Genomic DNA, 20,568 nt, shown 5'->3' on the forward strand with positions numbered 1-20,568 from the left:
GTTACTAAAAAGAGCATCTTGCCTTCTATTCAGACAGTTTGACTTTTGCACAAACATTCATAAACTCATTTTCACACATTCAAAACCTTACAGAGTGGACTTTCAAAGCTGTGTTTCTCCTTACTGCAACTGTGATACTAGAAAGTAGCCAGTATGAGTTGCACGATTTCTGTCATTTAGCATTGTCTTTTTTGCTGCAACATCTGTCCTGACATTTTTGCTTTTTTGGTAAATCAGAGTGACCAAATGAGGCATAAGAAATGTTCAAAAGGAATTTGGGTGGTGTCCATTCTGAGAGCCATTTGACAAATCTTAGTCTTCTCTGGGAATCAAAGGGAGGATAATCTTAAGTCTCAGGGTATTTTAACTTAAGAAGAGTTAGGAATTCTTCACTATAGAAGGAAGTAATCTTTCAGAGTTCAAGTTTAGTAAAGCTTACTTAAACCCTTTATGGGAGGATAAGTATGGGTCAAAAGTTGGGTTCCAGGAACAAGTGAACTAGGTGTAGCCCAGTGAGTGACTTGGTTTATGGCCAATAATTGTACAACAGTAAGTCAGCCTCTGACTGAAAATGACAGGCACAGATGAAGTGAATGGAAAGTCAAACTACTGCTCTGTTCCACTTTGGATTGCTGGGCCAGGAAGCCAGTAAAATCTTAACAAGCGCCTGGAGGCAGCTCTGTGCTGCCACTTCCACCAGGCAGCCCAGGGTACCTATGACCTGCCCCAGGAACTCCTCACTGTCACACAAGCAGCCCAAGCTCACACTGGCTATCAACTCCTTTTGTCCTTGTAGCCTGCAAAATTGCTTTGGGAGGACACTTGCAGTCACCTAGTTTTCCACTGCCAGTCACACGATGTCAGCACATGACCAGACTGGACATGAGATGAGCTGCAGTGAGGCTGCACAAGTAGCACACAGGGGTACCCTCTCTTTTTCTCCTGATGTTCCTCAAGACTTGCCAGAGCCAAGAGCTGTCATCACATAGTCCAAACAGTAGAAGTTCAAGCTCAAGCACAGCCTTGGATTTAGAATGTGGATATACACTTAAAGACTTCTTTTTACATCTCTTGCACACATGAAAACAAGCAGACTATGTTTAAGTCAAGTGAATTGCACTAGCAGGAGTGAGAGAAGCTTAGAATTTGGACCTCTGGGGGGAACTAAAAGGAAAGTAACACCCTTCCCTGCAACACTTCACAGCACAGGAAGTGAATGTCTTACTAAACGTGAGCCTACATGGATACAGACTCACAGAATGTATTCTGCAGCATTTTTTGTAGAAGTTATACTGATCTCTGCTTTCTAGTAAAGAGTAGTAACAAGACAAGCGTAAGGTGCAATATGGTTACCCTGAGGATATGGCAGTGCAATGCCTGAACAACAGACAAAATTATTAAGGCTATGAATGAAATAAGAGTATGTTTTTCTCTAAAAGTTAGCAAACTGCACTGCAATTTCAAGGCTCTGAAACAAGGGAAAAGGAGGAACAAAATATTTTGAACCATTTTGGATGATGGGTGGGTGGAATTGAGCTAGGAAAAACACCTGCGACAATGTTAAGTCATTAGTCACTTAGGAACCATGACCACTGCATTCCAAAGGGATTGCAAAAGCAGCTGCTGATGCTTTGCTGTGGTGAAGGTGCGGACTGGCGGGTGCCAGTTTGGGATGTAGGCCAGTCAGAGAGAGGTTCTGGTGGCTGGGTGAACACCACTGAGGGTGTGTCATACAGAGGTAAGGGAGGTGGTTGCAGCCAAGACAGAAAAAGTGTTCTGATATTTAATTATGTGAGTAGCAAGGAAGAAGAAAGGAAGTAGTCATCCTCCAGCAGAAGCAATGTGTAACATCTGAAGCAATCACTGTAAGTACTGAACACCTGAACTCAAGAACTGGTTGATGCGGTTTGTCACTAAGGCTGTGTGTGAAGATCAGGTAACATCAGAGGCTTGTGGCTCTTATGGTTTCCAAGGAATATGAATTAAGGAAAAAAGACCAACTATAGTAGCTCTGAACAGCAATCAAAACCATTCGAAGTGATTCCTGGAACAAGTTTTGACAGCCTGAACATCCCGGAAACTTCCAGGAGGAGGAAGGACCTCTGAATTATAATGTAAGTGGAGATACACCATACCAGATATACTGCTGCCAAGTGTGCAAATTTTAGTGTTTTCCTGTCAAGATAGGCTGGCATGAATGTCATATGAGCAGTTTTTAGTTTTTGTGGTATCAAAACAGTTTCTCTAAAAGGTGCAAGAAGCCAATTTTTTTGTAAAATCAACTTTAGAAACAGCTGTTGGAGTTTGATTTCTGTGCTTTTTAAGGTTTTTTTTTCCTTTGTAACTTAAAATTCAGACTAAATTATTTTCTAAGTCTTGTCTTTACTAAAACATGATCAGTGGAGCCACAGAATCTTTGACAGATAAATATTTCTCCCCACAACAATGTCACTTCATTATCTGTAAAAAGTGAGGGTACAAATGAAAAAAGAAGTATGTTTGCAGTTGTGAAGATAGACAGGCTTAGAGTTTGCGCTGATAAAAGCTACTCATAGTTAATAGTTTGGGGGTTCATTCCAAAATAAAACTTTCACTGAAATAGTAGTATGAAGCTGGCTAATATAAAAGGTAAACAGACATTTGTTTCTAGTGGGACGTCATCATCGCACATAAGTCAGGGAGAGTTGGAGATAATTTGAGACCCAAAAAAACCCTCTAAAACCAACTCACAGCTGTTGAACAACACCAGAAGTGACATTAACCAATCTGGAAGTTAAGTAATCAGGAAATGCTCCTTTTTCCTTCATATGGCTTTTATGTCCCACCACACTCCCTGTTTCCTCATCCTTAACGATAACTTATTATGGCACACCTATTATCCTTTGTAGGAAGTTCCTTGTCTTGGGATTCAAGAGAACGCATTTCCTCTGAGTAAATAATTCTGGTATCTTGTCCCATAATTACACCCACACTGAGTAAGAACATTGGCATTGGACATACATGTATTATAGGAACTAGTTAATTAATTTGACAAGTCTACAGGTATTAATAACAACTGCTAAGTACCTCTCCCTTCTCTCAAATTTCAGCTGACAGCACGAAACGATTGCTGGTTTTTTTTCTTTTTATGATTAATGTGACTTGGACACCCTTGAAGAACAAAGTAGAAGTTGTATGCAATTCTCATAAGCTGAGGGAATGGCAGGTGAGTTCTGCGTGTCATTTGCTTCCCTTCAGCAGGTACTTTATTCAGGACTGCTTCCTTAAGATACATGCCCTGTAGGTATCTGCTCAGATTTCTTATCCAAAGGAAATTTTATATTTTAATTTGTCCTTGCACTTAATTTTCAACGTTTTATTGTTGTTATTATTAAGACCTGTTTGAGAACAATTTTTGAGCTAAGCTAAGGATATTTTGGGGGAAAAAGAAAATAAATTCCCATTACTTCAAAAGGCACCATGCAGAACTCCATCTAAACCCTTTATGGAAATGCTATTTCAGAGATGTGTTATGCTTTGTATTAAAAAAATTAGTGCAATCCATCCTAATGGAGCTGTGAGCATGGAGCCTATAGATGGGAATTCAAAGATGCATTAAAAACCTACCAAAGGAAAACAGTAATGACAAAATCTCTGCTTTTTAAAGTTTAAAATGAAGATGATTATTGAACTAGTAATTGCAAAGCAGGGTTCTCTCTTGTTTAATGATGAAACAAACATTTTCAAATCAGTTTTTAAAACGTTGCTTTGCAGGGAAAGCAGCAACCTACTGCAGTTCACTGTTGTCCCACATAGAGAATCTTTAGCATGGCTTTTTCAGCTCATCAGTGCTTACTCACATTACTGCTTTGTGGTCTTAGGCTACAAAGAAAAAAATTATTCTCTCTTGAATTTAATTATGGCACTCTTTTGCATAAGTTAATTTCATTACTACTTCTTCAAAGATGATATATAAGTTGTAGTTTAATATGCAGGCATATTGTTTCAGATCTGACAGTATTTCATTGCTATGCCATATGGTATGAGAGAGACTTGGGAGCTTGGTTGAAAATCCCTACCGTAACAGTGCACGCTGCCATAGGCCTCAATCCATCCTGTCCATGCCACTCTTTTTTTTATTGTTGTTACTGTTTTCTTTTGAATTCCCTTTAAAATGGTGGTGTCATGTGCCCCTATCCTGTTCCCCCCTGCCCCAATCTCATTGCATTTCTGATAGTACCATTAATAAATGTGATTTGGAAGAATCTTCACCAAAGTATTTGCCCTGAGCATTTGCCAAGACCTGCAACACGATGCTCCAGACATACTCTGTGGAGTCTCATAGGGCACATACAAAACCAGAGGATGGTACCTCTGTTATAACTGCTCAAGTTTGAGCGTGGCAATAAAACATGAACCATAGAAAAGAATCTTGCAAGGAAGTTCATACGCATACTCACTGGCCGAAAAGGTACTTTAGCATTTAAGGTGGAAAAAGCCACTTCTACAGGTTTTAACTCACAGACCATAATAACAGTATGTGTGCAGGAAGACACTTGATATCAGAGAACTTCAAGCACACTAAGTCCTCAGAATTCCTCTAGGACATGAAGATAGTGCCTGCTGGAACAGGAATCCCAGTGGTCCAGTTGTCACTTTGGACAGAGCTAAATTCAGTCAGACTAATTGTCAAAATGTCCAACTTATGTCCTCAGATGCCTCTTCTTCATTCATGTAAGACTGATGATCTCCCCCAATGCATCTTTCCCTACTCTAGGTCAAATGGCATCAGGATATAAGCAGGACAAGTAAGATGTCCTAACAGCCATTTCTGGGATCCTAAAAATATATATGTTGAAAACGTAGAGGGGCTACAGGCCCTTTTATTTGGTGCTGACAATGAAATGACATTGATTTGCCCCTGTTAAAGTTTTTCTCAGTCCAGTGATAAAACAGCATCCAGCACTATATATGAAGTATATAAGTCCTCGGTGTATGACAGCCCTGTAACAAAACTCAAGCAAAAGTTTCTATCTATTATTGACCACTAGACTTAATCAGTTTAATGAAGCGTCTGCTTTTTAGTTGTCCTTCCTCCAGTAAAAGATAACTGCTCTTAGCAACCTCATCACGCCACTTCCCAGCAAATTACTTCTTTCCATGCCAGCTGCTTCTTCATGTCTTGTTTTCTGATTTACAGATCTGACACCAACACATATCAGCTGGCAGCCATCGGCCAATGCAGGCACACACCATACTGACAGATACGCCAACACGGAGCTGACTGTGAGGCGAGGACAAGCCTTCACTATCACCCTGTACTTCAACAGACCAAAGCAGACTGGGGAGAGCCTAGCATTTGTCACTGAAATAGGTAACACCCTCTTAGCTTAATTCATGTTCTCACAGAAGTAATCTTTATCCCTTGTAGTCCTCCTCCCCTTATTCTACTTACAGATGCAATTTTTCTTTGTGTATTTTTAATGTTCTCTGCTGCCCACCCCCACCCCACCACCTCCCCCAAGGGTGAGGTTAATGTTGAAACCACACTCTGGAATGGAAACCAATTACCCCTTCTTTGTGACAGGACCAGCCCCCTCAGAATCTCATCGCACAAAGGCTGTATTCAACCTCTCTGAGGTGGGGGCAAGTGGCTGGAGTGCTGCCCAAGGACCCAGCGAGTCCAACTATATGAACTTTACAATATCCAGTCCAGCCAATGCTGTCATTGGACGATACAATCTCACCCTCCAGGTAACCTCAGGGAACAAGATCTTCTCCAGATTCCTGGGGCAATTTGTGTTACTCTTCAACCCTTGGTGCCCAGGTAGGTACCAATGCCTTTGCTCTTGAACCTAACTGACCTACTTGCTTTCATATCTGCACAGTGAGCTTGCTCTCTCTTGGGGTTGCCAGCAGCACCAATCTCAACTATCTGTTCATAAATCTGGTTTTACTACATTAAAAAGCTGTACACGCCCCTACCTTTTATCCTAGTGACATGTGCTATATGTGATGATACCACAGACTTTCTTCAGGACTGAGCAGATCACCTTCTGTAGATGAGGGCTGACAGACTTTCACAAATGCACGTACTTCTCAGAACTCAATGAAAACATACAGTAATATCCTTGACTTGCACCTAAATCAAAACAAGACTGCTCTTGTAGATGTTAACTGCAAAGACAATAGCTCAACTAACTACAAAAACTGACAGAGGACTAATGTGAAGACAACTGGCATTTCCTATGTCTTTCATCATGGGTTGAAAAGGGACATCTCTTGCTGCTCCACATTTTATTTCTGCAGCCTCAGCATGTTGCAGAAGAAATGCAAACTCTTAAACTCAGATTTTGCAAATACGAGATAGTCTAGAAACCTGGAATAGCCTTAAAATATACCACTCTACAGCTAAGAGGGCTCTGAGCCAGCCAAGTGACTAAATGGCTTATAAAAGAAAAGTAGCCACAATCATCCACTGTTTTGTTCTGTTAAGTCAAGGGCTGCTAACAAATATGTTAAAGGCCAAGATGAAAAAAGCTGCTAATTAGCTCAGCATGTCTTAGAAGACAGAAATTATTATAGAAGTATGTTCAAGAAACTCAGTCTGTGCATAGACAGTCCTGAGGAAAAAACCTTTCCAGAACCCCCAGAAAGATCACTTGTGGTGGAACTTCCAACAGATGGAAAGCACACTGCAAGGACTGAAATATCTGACAGCTACTGAACTTCAACACCAGAGTAGCAGTGGTACTCATGAGACCAGACAAATTGTTCTTAGATCAAAACTGAGAAAAATTAAGTGGCGCCATTCCAGTTTAAAACAAATGATTTTGCAGAAGAGCCCTCCAGTTTTATCAGATGATGCAGTGACCACTGCCAAACAAAAGGGAGCATCCTTAAAGCAGGATGCTACTGAATAAGCTTCTGCAGAGCTTATTCAGCTCCCTGACCCTGACAAACAGGAATAGATTCAGTTTGAGGGTACATTACTGCTATAGTCAGTGTCACAGCAGAAGAGAAATAGAAAATTTATTTTCTCAGTAAAGAATGGCAGATCTGGTCTGCAGATATGGTTCTCCATGGGAGGTTATTCATTAATCTGGAAAAGAAAGGAATTAATAAACTGTAGTATCAATAAAGAACTGCTTACAACAAAACCAGTCAGGACTAGTGATGAAAGGAAAAGCACTGGGTTGGAGAAAAGCTACTGTTGGATCCTTAAGTATCATCTGAAAAAATACTCTGATCAGACAGTTCATTACTGACATCAATATGCTGATGTTAAGCAGCATTGTCCGTACACAGATGGGCTGGGATATCACACAGAAATAACTACGGTCAGCACCTTAGAGACTGAAGTAGTTGAGAAGGGATAGATATAATAACACAAAATAAAACCCCATACATTCAGGGAGAAATAACTATAATTTCAATGGCAGACTTGCCAGCTGGAAATCATGAAGAATGTGAAAGCACTTGTGAATCAAAGAATAGGAACTGAAGTGGAATGGCCCTGAAAAAGGCAAGTGCAATCTTAAACTGTGTAAGAGGAAACAGTTACTGAGATTTAAATATTTATGCCATTGTACAAGGTGATGAGATCTCATGTGGAATTTTCTTTTAGTTAATCTTTCCTTAACAGGAATTAGGAATTAAAACGTGTTCAGTGATGAGTTACTAGGAAAACTGAAGACACAAAAAGCCTTCTGGACAAGAGAAAATTTCTAGTTTAGCAAGCCAAAAGCAAATGAAAAAGAAAATATGATCTTACCATAATGGTAACAAATCAATTAGCTTATTAACTCACCAATGTATTTTTCAAAACTATAGTTAAAACAAGAGTGATGTTTTAACATTAATAAAGTCTCTTAAGGACTTTTAAAGAGAAATCTAAGATACTTGCAAGCCAGCCTCTGATAGCGATGCATTATGTCCTAATGCTGTTGAAGGAATGTACAGTTAACATCTAGAATAAAGCGTTAATCGTTAAACGCCTATCTATAGTTCACCAGTGAACACATCAATTGTAAAGCTTTAGGGGATAAAAGAATATACATGTTTGAGAATTTCATGGAATACATCTTTTTCCCTAGATGTCTTGTTTCTGTGGCAAACATTATATGAAGAAAATACTAGAAGTATGTATCTACATTAGAAAGTGTACTTACATATTGATTAAAAACTATCAATAGAAATTTATATCCTGCTGGTTTCTCAGTATGCAGGAAAAACTTTAACTTCAGAATGAGAGGACAAAAATATATAACAATTTTGTATTTTTGTATTAAAATTATTAAGTTAATAAAGGATTAGCTCTATAGTGGTCTTTCCATAATTAATAAAGATAACTATCACAGCTGATTGCGGGGTGGTTTTTTTTCTCCCTGTGTGCCAAGAGTAACAGAAGAAGGGGTTGTTACTATTTAGTCATACTTGAGAGGTTTGTTGTGGTGTGTTGTGGGGTTTTTTTCCTCCTTTAAACTAATGTTAATTTGCTCTGAGTTATTGGCAGGAATAGTGTATAAAAAAACCCCTAAGTATACTTATTCAAAGAATTGACTCTAGAACATTATAATTGAGAGTATATAAAACTTAAAAAAAATAGATGTTCTTCAAGTGATTATAGAAAGACATTTATACTGCTCATAATCATAAACTCATAGGGCTAGAAGGATCTTAGGAAGTTATCTAGCCCCACACCATGCTCTAAGGCAGGTTCAGTTTAGCACTTAGGTCATTCCTGACAGATCTTGAATTCCTTCTTAATGATCAGCCCTTAGGGAAGCTCCAGTACCTCCCCTGGCAATTCACTCCAATAAAACACTAGCCTTTCCATTCCCTATTAACTAAGCAAATCTTTTTTGCTTTGATTTCAGCATATAACCTCTCGTATCACATATGACAGACACCAAGAACAGATTTCCTATCCCACTGCCCTATTCTCTTCACAAGAATTTCTGGAATTGATAATCATGCTTGCCCCATTCCTCACCCCCATTTTTTTCTACCTTAAAGAATTCTGAGTTAATTCAGAAGTCATATTTTCTTCATAAGTTCTATTTTCAGGACTGCTGGACATTCTCAGTGCTCCTCTCTTTCCAACTGGTCCACACCTTGAAGTGCAGCATCCAGAACTGCACACAGTTCACCAGGCCCAAGCTGCCCCAAAAGCCTGGGGAATCAACAACGATAATGATATTTTTTAAAAAGTGTGGACTGCCATCACAAAAATACTTATATCATGTGATATGATTTTAAAAATAATTTACACAATGTCTTTATTTGCAGGAAGGGAGGGACAGGAAGTTCCTAGGAAGGTAAAGAAGGTGACTCAAAATAGAAAAGCTGATTTTTAGATGTATTTCCTGAAATCCTTTCAGAAAGTAACTTTAAACATTATGAAATTAAACACAGAACTAAATAGATATTGCTACCTAAAAAGTGACCAAAACTACCTAAACACCCGTGGGAAGATGGTGCTTTCATAGCAGCTACATACTGTGCCACAGACCAGGGAAAACAATGAGTAACAGTGAAATGAAAGTGAATGCTTCAGCAGGCTATCCTAACATTCCTGATAGCACTTTGGGTCGGGCAAGTAGAGATCTTCATTTAGGAATCTTAAAGACAAACATGACTGGAAAACAGAGAAAAAGATGTTACCTGTGTGATTCTTTTCAAATGTATATTCTATTTCTAACTACCCTGAAAAGGCAGAAAAATCTAGTGAGTTAGCTTGAATTTTTCTCCATCTTCCTCAAAAAAATACAATGTACAGATAGGAAACATTTAGGTAATACATAAAGGCTATGCTAAAATCCAGGAAAAAAGTTGAAGCAATAGAACATGGACTTCCTGCCCCCACGCCGTATGCAGTATCAGGCATTTTCACTGAACTGTACGCGTTCATTGAGCTACAACAATGCATTTTCCAAACAGCAGTTTTCCCATTGCCAAATTGAGATACAAATGTTTCTGAAAGGTTGCTGGTATTCTTAGCTTTAAGCATAAAAGCATGCCCAACTTGGTTGCAGGTGATGATGTCTACTTAGCTGACGAAAATGAGAGACAAGAGTATGTTCTCAATGAAAATGGGATCATCTTTGTGGGTAATGCAAAGTACATTGAAGCGAGAGGATGGTACTATGGACAGGTAAGCCATAAGGAATTAATTTGGGCTCTTTCTGCCTCTCATAGGTATGCCTATTTATATGAAACTGAACAGACCTGGCTAGCTTTACCTGTGGTTTGCTCAGTGTGCCTAGTAGGACTGTGGTGTGAGACGGCTTAGCACAGCCCTGCAGCTAGGGCTGACCTCTACATGTGCTTGAGGCTCATGGTACAAGTGTGGGGCTCAGCTGTGACCAAAGCATCCAGAGTACAAGTTGAGCACACACTTGTGTGGCTCCAACACACCCACTGTTCTTGTAACACAGTTACAGCGGGCCAGGACAGACATTGACATAGAATCATAAAATGCTCTGGGCTGGACAGGACCTTTCAAAGATCATTTAGTCTGACCTCCCTGCAGTGAGCAGGGACATCTTCAACTAGATCAGGCTGTTCAAAGCCACATCCAACCTGACCTTGAATGCTTCCAGGGGTATAACTCAAGAGAATCTAACTGCAGTCAAAATAAGCTTTGCCGTTTCAGTTTTATTGTGGTCACCTCTTCTGATGGCAGAAGGCATCCTGCCAGATATTTGCTTTATTTATTTAGTCCTGACTTTAGCCAATATTGTGGTGAGAACTGCACACTACTGTCTTTGTGCCTCACTGTCCCTATCACCTTTGGGCTGGAATATCTTAGAAAGGAGGAACTGCAGTAGAATCTTCTCTAGCTCTGTTTGTGAAAATATTTCTTTAAAATGTATATCTTATCTGATCAGTTCCAAGATCACCTTCTAAACATCTGTCTCACCATGCTCGATCTGAGCCTGTACTATCGTCAGGACCCAGCCATTGATGTATCCCGAAGAGGAGATCCTAAATATGTGGGCCGAGTAATCAGTTCTATGGTAAGAAATGCACAACTTAATCTGAGTTTCACATGCTTAAGCATCAAGCGGTAGTTATACCACTGAGAGTCATCCCCCTGCACCTTAAGCAATATAATTAACTTGATATGCAATTGATTTTGTGCATTCTGTCCACTGGCCTATTTCCAGATCAATGGAAATGATAATGATAATGGAGTTCTCCTAGGAAAGTGGCAAGGAAGTTTCCATTCACATGAGAATCCATCCAGATGGGATGGCAGCGTGGTAATTCTCCAGAAATGGCGTCAGGACAACTACAAGCCTGTTCAGTATGGCCAGTGCTGGGTGTTTGCAGGTGTGATGTGTACAGGTAAGCTTTAAGAATAGAGGGCTGTGGTGAAATGGAGGCATTTGTGACCTCTGGTTGTATCAGAACTACAAAATAATTAATTCTACAAGAGAAACAGTGCTCTGAAGACTGCAAATGCCAAAGAATCACAAAATATTTAGACACTTAGCTTTGTTTCTCAGATATTTGTAATCATTGAACTAAAGCTGTGTTACTTTTTTTTTCTTTTGTTTTGTTCTGTTGGTTTTGGGTTTTTTTAAATGTATTTCAGTTCTGAGGTGCTTGGGGATTCCAACTCGTTTGGTTTCAAATTTTAATTCTGCCCATGATGTGGATAGAAACCTGAGTATTGATAAGTACTATGACAGCTCTGGGAAGAGTCTTAATATCAGCAAGGATTCCACATGGTAAATATAATTTTTTGCATCTCCGATAATTAGAGAGAGTATTTACAAGACTTACAAACATGAACACTAGGAGTACAAAAGCAACTGAGTGGACAAAATTAAATACAATTATATTAACAAACTAGGCATCCACTGGGAAAGAAAACATACTTCATGGTTTTGAGATAACAGTTACTTCAACCAACCAGCCAGCCCAATTTTTTTGCAGTCCCTGGCCTCAAACAAGTTGCAACTTCCTTTAGAAAGGATGTTTCTGTTGACAATATACCAGTTCCCAAGGCTCTTTTAATTACTGGCACCTAACCAGTCTGTTCCCGCTAAGTCAGCTATGTACCTTCCATCCTCTTAACTGGTTTGCTGCTGCCATAACCTTCTCCCATCACACATCCAAAGCCTGTGCTTCTCAGTTTGGCTTGTCATCCTCCCAGGTAGATGGGGGCCTCCCCAAGAAGGTCTCCAGCACTCCTTTAACTAGACCTTCCCTTTGTGGGGGCTGAAAGACAGAACAATCCCAGGACTCTCCAGACTTGGTTGTTGGACATTGTTAGTCTAATGCTGCAAGCAGCAAGTGATCCATGATCATCAGTCAAGCCCCAAAACTTGAGTAGTCAAAGAAACATGATATTCCTTAAATAATACTATTTTATGCTTTAGTTCCCCTGCAGTTTTAAAACCTTTACTCTGCAGCCACTTCACTTTTCAGAAAGTGAACTAACTAGACCCAAGAGTCTATCACATAGCTCAGTCACTGTGCTCACAAGGCTTTGCCAAAAGTATCAACTTTACTTAGCATACCTCCTTTCACTGAGTGTATGTCATTGAAGGATATGGAAAGTCTTTCACCTCTTAAGTATTAGCCTCTGGACAAAATTCAGCCAGCAAATATTATTTTCTGGGTCTTCCTGTGACCTACATTTTACCAATCTTTCGCGCTATTCTTTCCTTTTGGAGTTTGTGGAACTCATCACCACTGGATGCTGTTGAAAACAAAGCTATAAAGAGTTTTTAATCAGGACAAAAGAGTTTCATAGAGAATGACTACTGACTATTTAACCCAGTGGTCTCAATGTAATGAATAATTCAGAAAGTCCCAAAGACTCTGACTGTGAGAAATCATAGAGCATATCAAGGGAAGAGTCATTCTATTCATGTGCTATTCTTACCTGTTTTCTAAACATCTGCTGCTGCACACTACTATAGATGGACTATTAGACTTTATGAGCATTTTATCTGACCTAGTATAGCTATTTTAAGTTTCTATTTAAACAAAGCATTTCCCACATTTGAAGGTTACTGAACCCAATCACCAAGTGCTGCCTATATCCAAGGCTTAAATCTTTCACTTATAGTTGATGTTGCTCCCAAAGCAAGCTGCTGACATCTATACTCTCTCCCTCCCCACCCTGAGGTCTACGCCTCAGAAGCAGGCAGTAAATCTATCCCTTGGAAGAGGTAGCGAGTAGCTGTAACTAGACAGCTTGTCAAATCTTAGAGCATCTTTAAGAAACAAAGTCCCCTACTCCTTTCAAGTTGGAAGTTTGTATGACTCTATATTACTACACTTTCTAGACACTGTTCTTTGTCTCCAGGGATTATCATGTCTGGAATGAAAGCTGGTTCATTCGCCCAGACCTAGGAACATCATACAATGGATGGCAGGTTTTAGATGCGACTCCACAGGAACAAAGCAGAGGTGACAGTATAAGTTCTTAGCATAACTTAACATTCCTGCTCCGAACTGAACACAACTGACAAGGTTTGACTTTTGTCCTCATGTTTTAGGATTATTTCAGTGTGGCCCTGCATCTGTCAGAGCCATCAAAGAAGGTGACGTAGACTTGGATTACGACACCTTATTTGTGTATACAGAGGTGAATGCTGATTGCAACAGATGGATTGTATACAACGATGGAACTAAGAAAAGAGTTTATTGTGATACTGAAATAATTGGCAGGTTTATCAGCACCAAAGCTGTGGGCAGCAACTCCCGTGTGGATGTCACCCGTAACTACAAATATCCAGAAGGTAAAGGAATTATCACAAATTATCTCCCTGTTATCACGATTATCTCCTCCTGAGCTCCTGCTGCTAGGAAGCTAGGATGGGTAACCTGTTTTGTTTGAGCATCTCTCCTTTCCTAAAACATCGCTGCCAGTGTTGCCATAATGCTTTCTTAATACAATGGGTATTATATTTCTGGTTTTGCGTATTCAGTAGTTTCCTTATTAAGACACAATACAAAATATACTTCAGTCCCTTACACAGAAGTACAAAACTTAATATATACACAAAACTGGGCTATAAAATGTTTTACTACCCAAGGCAGACAAACCCTCAAGCCGTCATACCAAAAACTCTTAAAACTGAGTCTACCATCTATCACAAACTACACACAGGTCTGTAGCAGGGGAAGCTGCAGATGAATAAGTACTAGTTTTCCAGCATATCTGACAGAGGGAGTGAGGCAACAATCAAACCACTAATCCAAACCCTTAAACTCCAGCTAGATAGTTATCTCCCATAGGACCTCTCAGCAAGTTCCTCCTTACTGTGTCCATTGCAGCTCCTCATCTTTCCTTTAGAAGACCCCATTACATCCCACTCCCAAGAGAAGTGGCTCACTCAATCTCTGACCGAGCCTAATTCACCGAGTTAGGCTCTCCCATGCTCTGACATCCACCCATCAGCTACTCAGCCATTCAGCTATTATGTCTCTGCACTCTGGGTGGATCCAGCCTCCACCGTACTGGATGCTGGAAACAAATCTACTAGGAAACAGTAAAGGGACCAACTGCCATTCCCCTGTACTTAGGTAAACAAAGCAGCAAAAGTTAAGAACTGCACAGCCATATGTTTGCAGAATATTTTTATCTTAACAACTTGGTACCTATGTCTATCTTTTTTTAATTTAGGGTTACAGATTTCATATAATAGTTTGTTCCACGTTTGTGGCTCAAAAATCTTAAGAAAGATGTATTTAACTTTTTTTTTTTTTTAAGTTTGCCATTCAGAATCAGTGGCCATAGTTCAATACTTCACTCTTCGAAGTTTTAGTGCAACCATATTTAATTACAGGCTGGTTGTCAACAGAGTAACAAAGTAACACTTATCACACTACTGAACCTTCCGACCAAAGAAAAAGAAATACTGCTTCCTAAACAAATACAAATGCATCATATTTCATTTTTGTGACTTATTCACCTTATTACAGTATGTTTATTACCTTCCCGTGAAAAACCTGAAGATAGACCTAATAAAAATATAAGGATCTTTTAGGTGATGCAGATTTCTGGGTGATGCAGAGCTGACACCTCGCATCATTCTGAAAGCCTTCACAAAGAGAAGGTGCAATGGCAACAAAAGTACAAATTTTACTTGGTTCTCTCCTTCGCCCAGGTTCTTCTGAGGAAAGACGAGTTTATAAAAAGGCCTTGGCCAAGATATTTGGATCAAATGTCACAGAAGGACACACAGAATCTCCAGATGGAAGATCTTCAGAGACAGTCAGAAACCCTGGGATCTCTGGGAAATTCAAGCTGGCTGAACCTCCAGTGTTTGGCAAAGACATTACCCTGATCCTAGTTCTCAATAACTTATCTTTTGACCACAAGACTGTGAAGGTGGACATGAGTGCATCAACCGTCCTGTACACAAGGAGAGCAGTGGCAGAGATCCTGAAGGCAGCCACTTCTGTGGATCTTGGTTCTAAACAAGGTAACTTTTAATGTCCCTAAGGAGCCAATATAGCCCTCTTCCCAGCCACATGAAGGCAACTGGAAGGGAGAAATAACAGTATCGTATCTGTATCAGTCATGTAGTGCATCCACTTGTTCCATCTCTTAATAACATTCTTTATGACTACATTTGACAAGATTTTTATTCTTCCTCTGAAAACTTTCACTATTTCAACCAGGAGTTGAAGCTCTCATGAAATGTTATATAGAAGGCTACATTTAATTTATAGCTCCAGAAACAATACTACACATCTGTGTGTCATGTGCAATTGTACACACACACACACACACATATATATATATGTGTGTGTGTGCATGTGTGTCTGATTAATACATGCACAGGAGCACATCTGAACAAATAAAAAAGTCTGATGTACGCTTTCCAGCACTCAACACTTTAATAGAAATTAACCAGGACAAAGGTTAAAAGTTACAGTGAAACTCTGTCTCTCTTCTGAAAAGTCAAGGCTATTAAAACTATTACAGAGATCTTTTTCATCCCCAGGGGCTACAAAGATAAACATTTTTTCCATCCACAGCAGGGAAGCTGTAGGACTACAAATAAGCAGCTGACCAGGTCACTTGAAAAGGCTCTCTGTGAAACTTGACTCAAACTCTCTTCTTGGCTGAGCTAAACCAAATAGGATATAAGTGGAGGAATAGATAAAAATGGTTATACCTCTAATTATAAGAAATACAAAGGAACAAGAATTCAGTTAAATGCAGATGAGCAGACTCCCTCACTTTCAGGCCAAAATCCTCCATTCAAAACTGTAAGGGTCAAATGAGTTAAAGTAGACAAGGATCACCAGCAGAGGGAAATACACAACCAGTCACAAAAGGAAGAAATATAAACAGACTCCAGCTGTCTTATCCTTCTGGTCTCCAATAATTTCAAAAACGCTCACAGTAACTCTCTTTAGCATTCTTTGAGAATCTAATGGTTCCTAAACATATGTCTGAATTCCAGAGAAACATATCCGGATAAAGATCCCTTATTCTTATTATGGAAAATATCTGACTACTGACAAAAGGATCCAAGTTACTGCTTTGTGTGAAGTCATGCGCATGCATGGGGCAAAACTGCTGGTGGAGAAGACAATCATTTTAGAGGACACAAACATTATCATTAAGGTAAACAATTCCCTCCCTGATGTCCTAGACAGAAAGAACTAAAGAGTCTTTTTGGAGCTCAGACCTTAAGATGAGAATCTGGGGATAAATGCATTAATGTAAGCTGCAATTTCAGATGTTGCTCCAAAATTCTGACCGCTTAAATTGAGAAAGTAAGCATGCAAGACACCAATTTTGAATATTTGCCTGAATCTGCCCCTTGTTCTTCAGAAGAGGTCTGTTACCTTCTTTCCTTCCCAGTCACATGCCACTGCTTTACATTCATCAGAACTTGTTTTCATTTCATCTGTATTCTAGTTATCGGCAAGTGCTTGCGTTGCCTTTATATAACTTTGCCTACTTCCAAAATACAAACTTTAAACCCTTAATTCTAATCTGTTAGGTCCGGTTAATATTGATTTAACACTTTATCCCTAATCAATGGTGTGCAGAAAACCCCACAAAACCACTCTGCAAGCCAAGGGTCAGACAGGTTCAATGAGATGTGTCTGGTCTGTATTTCATTGAAATTGGTCACAAAATACTGCACACAGCTTGACAGCGCTATTTAGCTAAACCAAATCCAGTTTCAAGAATAAGGAAAGGCTTACCAGCTGTCAGTTAAATTTCCTTCTCCTACCAATATCTCATTCATCCTCAAATACAAGACATGTTATTTTTTTTTCTTTCCCTAACAGGCCTATTTTTACCTGTGCCTTAACAGATGAGATCATCCCCTCCCTGTCCTTATCTCAATTTGCCAGGCCTTTTGCTTTTCTCCTTCCCAGTGCTGGGGGGAGAAGTGGGGACCAAAAATCTGCACAGTGCTCAGTTGCCCTCTGATGTCTGGCTCCAGAAAAGTGTAAAACAGTGAATGATCAGAAACATGTCTTTGTCATTTAGATTCCTCGGCGGGTTGTAGTGAATAAAGCTGTTACTCTAGAGATCTCGTATGCCAATCCCCTCCCTGAACCGGTGAACCGCTGTGTACTACTAGTGACTTTGATGAATCAACAGGTCAAGATACAGTAAGTGAAAGCTGTAGCATTTACTCAGTCCTTCTAACATGGCCAATAGCACATCTAGTTTCTCTATGAAAAAAATCATGGTTGAATTGATTTTTCATATTGAAAATTTTTTATGAAAATAAAAATGCCACCAGATATATATTGAGAGATTATGATTTCTCAATCATGTATTATTTTTTTCCATATAAGAACTTCTTTAACAATTAAAAACTGCTAACGTTCTTCTTTCCTAGGAAAGCAAATGGGCATGTCAAATTCTTTTGTGTCTCTGCTATTTCTTCTACAGCTTGGCTTCATGTTTCTATTTTTATATACAGTACCCTAATACCAGAAAAATAAGTCCAAGCTAAAGCAAACAAACAAGACAGTGCCATAGGTCCCCTCATTTCGGCCAAAAGAAGAAGTTGTTTTGTTCTTCTTCTCAAAACCCAAGTCTGGGTCTTGAGTAACTGTTGGTGCTCTGGGTATCATAGAGTTCGCTTCTTGGGAATCTCAAAGAAAGACAGTGCAAGCCCGAATTAATGGATTTTTTTTTTTTTTTTTCAGTCTGGCACAACTGGCACCAAGGGAGAGATCAAAAATTTATTTTGAATTTACACCTCGCAGGACTGGGCCCTTACAGCTGCAAGTAGACTTCTCTTCTGACAAATTTTCACATGTTAAGGGGTTTGTAACCATTGCAGTAGCACCTGCATAACGTGATGGAATCAATCTCCTATTTCAGCATTAACATGGCAAGGCATTCTCCTCTGTAGGGACAACGACAGCAAGAAACTTTCCAGAAACATTGGTGACATCTTACACTGCAATAGAATCAAGTCTCCTGCTTTCACAGTGCTTAACTTTTAGCCTCTAATTGTAATTTTTTTGTCCTCTTGTCTAGAAAAATAAAGCTCCTTCCTTGTAGGTATAGTTCACTGTTTTATCAAATCTCATCATGTTAAGCTTCCAGTCTCTTTTCAAGCACATTCTAATTGTCAGCAATAAATAAAAAAATATTCATATAATTGTATTCTTTTGTCATAAATTGTACATTCCATAGAAATACAAGAAATTACGAGACTGAGGAAAGTTCTTTTTCCTTCATTTCACAAGCTTCTTGCCCCAAAAATAGAACATTTCCACCATTGTTCATTTAATTTCTGTATTTCATGACGCCTATAACTCTGTGAATGGGGAGGATATGAAGGCCGGAAAAAGTAATGTTTGGGGACCATGAAAACAGTATTTCTATAGCTTGTGGGCACAGGCCTGTGACAGAGCAGACAATACATGTACATACTCAAATCAGTACCCTAATTCCTATCCAGTGTGACAGAGTTCTGAGAGCACGCAGCATGGGGAGAGTCTTGCATTACTATGGCAGTCCAGCAACACAAGGTAACTAACGCTTTTAGCCCACCAGCGTAAGGTCACTGTAGACAAGGAACACATCTGTCTTCAAACCTTCCCGATGTAACTCATTCACAGGCAGCCCCTGCTCCACAGTGTTTGCATACACATGCCTCTTTTGTGGGCTTCCGGTCCTAACATTGCCAGGTATCAGGTCTCACCTGAAACGCACTTTCAAGTAACCTTAAGAATTCTCTATCGCCACAGGCGATGTGCCTCTCTGGGGACTGCTATGAGAGCTAACGACTGACAGGGCGACTGACAGGGCACAGCAACCACCTGGCTGCACTTCAGAAGCAGGGTGTGAGGCAACAATGGCATACAAATAGCTCTGCCAAGCCTGAAGATTTAGATTTGTTATCTCACTTAAAAATGTTTAAAGCAGAATTAATAAGTCCAGGATTCTGAACCACAGAGCCGTCAGGAGTTGTTCGATATGAACATACTTTGTCTGACAGGTGATACTTCAGAGTCTGATGCATCCAGACATGATGATAAATTCTTACTGAAAAACTACACAAGAAACCATAACAAAACTTTAGATTCCTTTTTTTAAAATAAATTTAAGCTGCAGGTAATTAATTTGCCTTTTTGGTTGCTGTCAATCTCGATATGAATGTAGAAACAAACCAGAAGACAGCAACAGACAAAAAAAGACACAATGTAGAAGTGTAGAGGTGAGGAAAGTAAGGGATCACTCCTTCTCCCCTTACACCCAGTACTCCTCAGTCACAGTCCGTTCAAAGTTCAGAAGCAGCATGCAGCCTCCTCTTGGGACAAATTGGCAGGGCATGTTTCTAGATAAGTTGTGACACAGGATGAGGGAGGAGAGCGCATGAGGGAGATTCAGGAGTGGAGAAGAGAATGTCTGTAATTAGAGTGGGCAGGGCTCATACCAGTAGCTTCCTCAAGGGCCCAACTCAAGATGCCAAGCCAAATAGCTACAGAGAAACTGTGTACACATATTATGAATGCCGAACAATAAAGAAAAATTATAACAGTAGAGGCAGCCATTAAACACTTCTCTGTACTTAACAGAAATCCCTGATGCACAGGTAACAGCATAATAATGCCCTCTCAGTGGGATGTGCTGCTTCTTATATAAGAAACACGTATTGTAAGTAATCGTGTCAGGAACAGATAATGAGAACATCACAACTCCGTATGCTTCCAAGAAAGAATAAATTATTTGCAGTTACCTGAAAGATCTTCAGGCAGACCCACCTTAAAAAAAAAAAAAAAAAAAGGTGGTTTATGCTATGCAAAGTCCTGATGCTACTGAGTGACAGTAACACTAATACAGATCTACTTAATCACCCCATGTTCCATACACCCATGTTGTACAATATGTATATTTGTCTATACCTGCCCTCTGTACATACAGTCTCCAAAAACCTAAACTGACACAAACCAAACCAAACAGAATTAAGTTTCTTCTGTCTACTTAAGACTGTATTTCCTTCATTAGATCCAATTTGGGATGTTTTCCTCTCTTAGTAAAGACACCAGGATACTGTTTATCATCTTTCCTCAGCCATTCACCAGTTTTAAATAAGCATAATTAGATTTAAGATTGTGCAATTA

The 20,568-nt window shown here is 39.6% G+C and overlaps 1 protein-coding gene across 1 annotated transcript; it reads left to right on the plus strand.

Annotated features, from left to right (window-relative positions):
- Positions 1 to 4,761: 4,761 nt before the first annotated feature.
- LOC113487719 (protein-glutamine gamma-glutamyltransferase 6-like) lies at positions 4,762 to 18,413 on the plus strand. The gene is given in 13 exon segments (XM_026862422.1): positions 4,762 to 4,787; positions 5,100 to 5,353; positions 5,567 to 5,806; positions 10,017 to 10,135; positions 10,872 to 11,000; positions 11,151 to 11,331; positions 11,582 to 11,717; positions 13,307 to 13,410; positions 13,500 to 13,742; positions 15,114 to 15,431; positions 16,422 to 16,585; positions 17,468 to 17,592; positions 18,139 to 18,413. Coding segments are annotated over 13 exon segments (2,190 nt in total). The 3' UTR covers positions 18,290 to 18,413.
- The last annotated feature ends 2,155 nt before the right edge of the window (positions 18,414 to 20,568 follow it).

Source organism: Athene cunicularia (assembly GCF_003259725.1).
Source record: "Athene cunicularia isolate RWA chromosome 20 unlocalized genomic scaffold, athCun1 chr20_part2, whole genome shotgun sequence".
Lineage (NCBI taxonomy): Eukaryota > Metazoa > Chordata > Aves > Strigiformes > Strigidae > Athene > Athene cunicularia.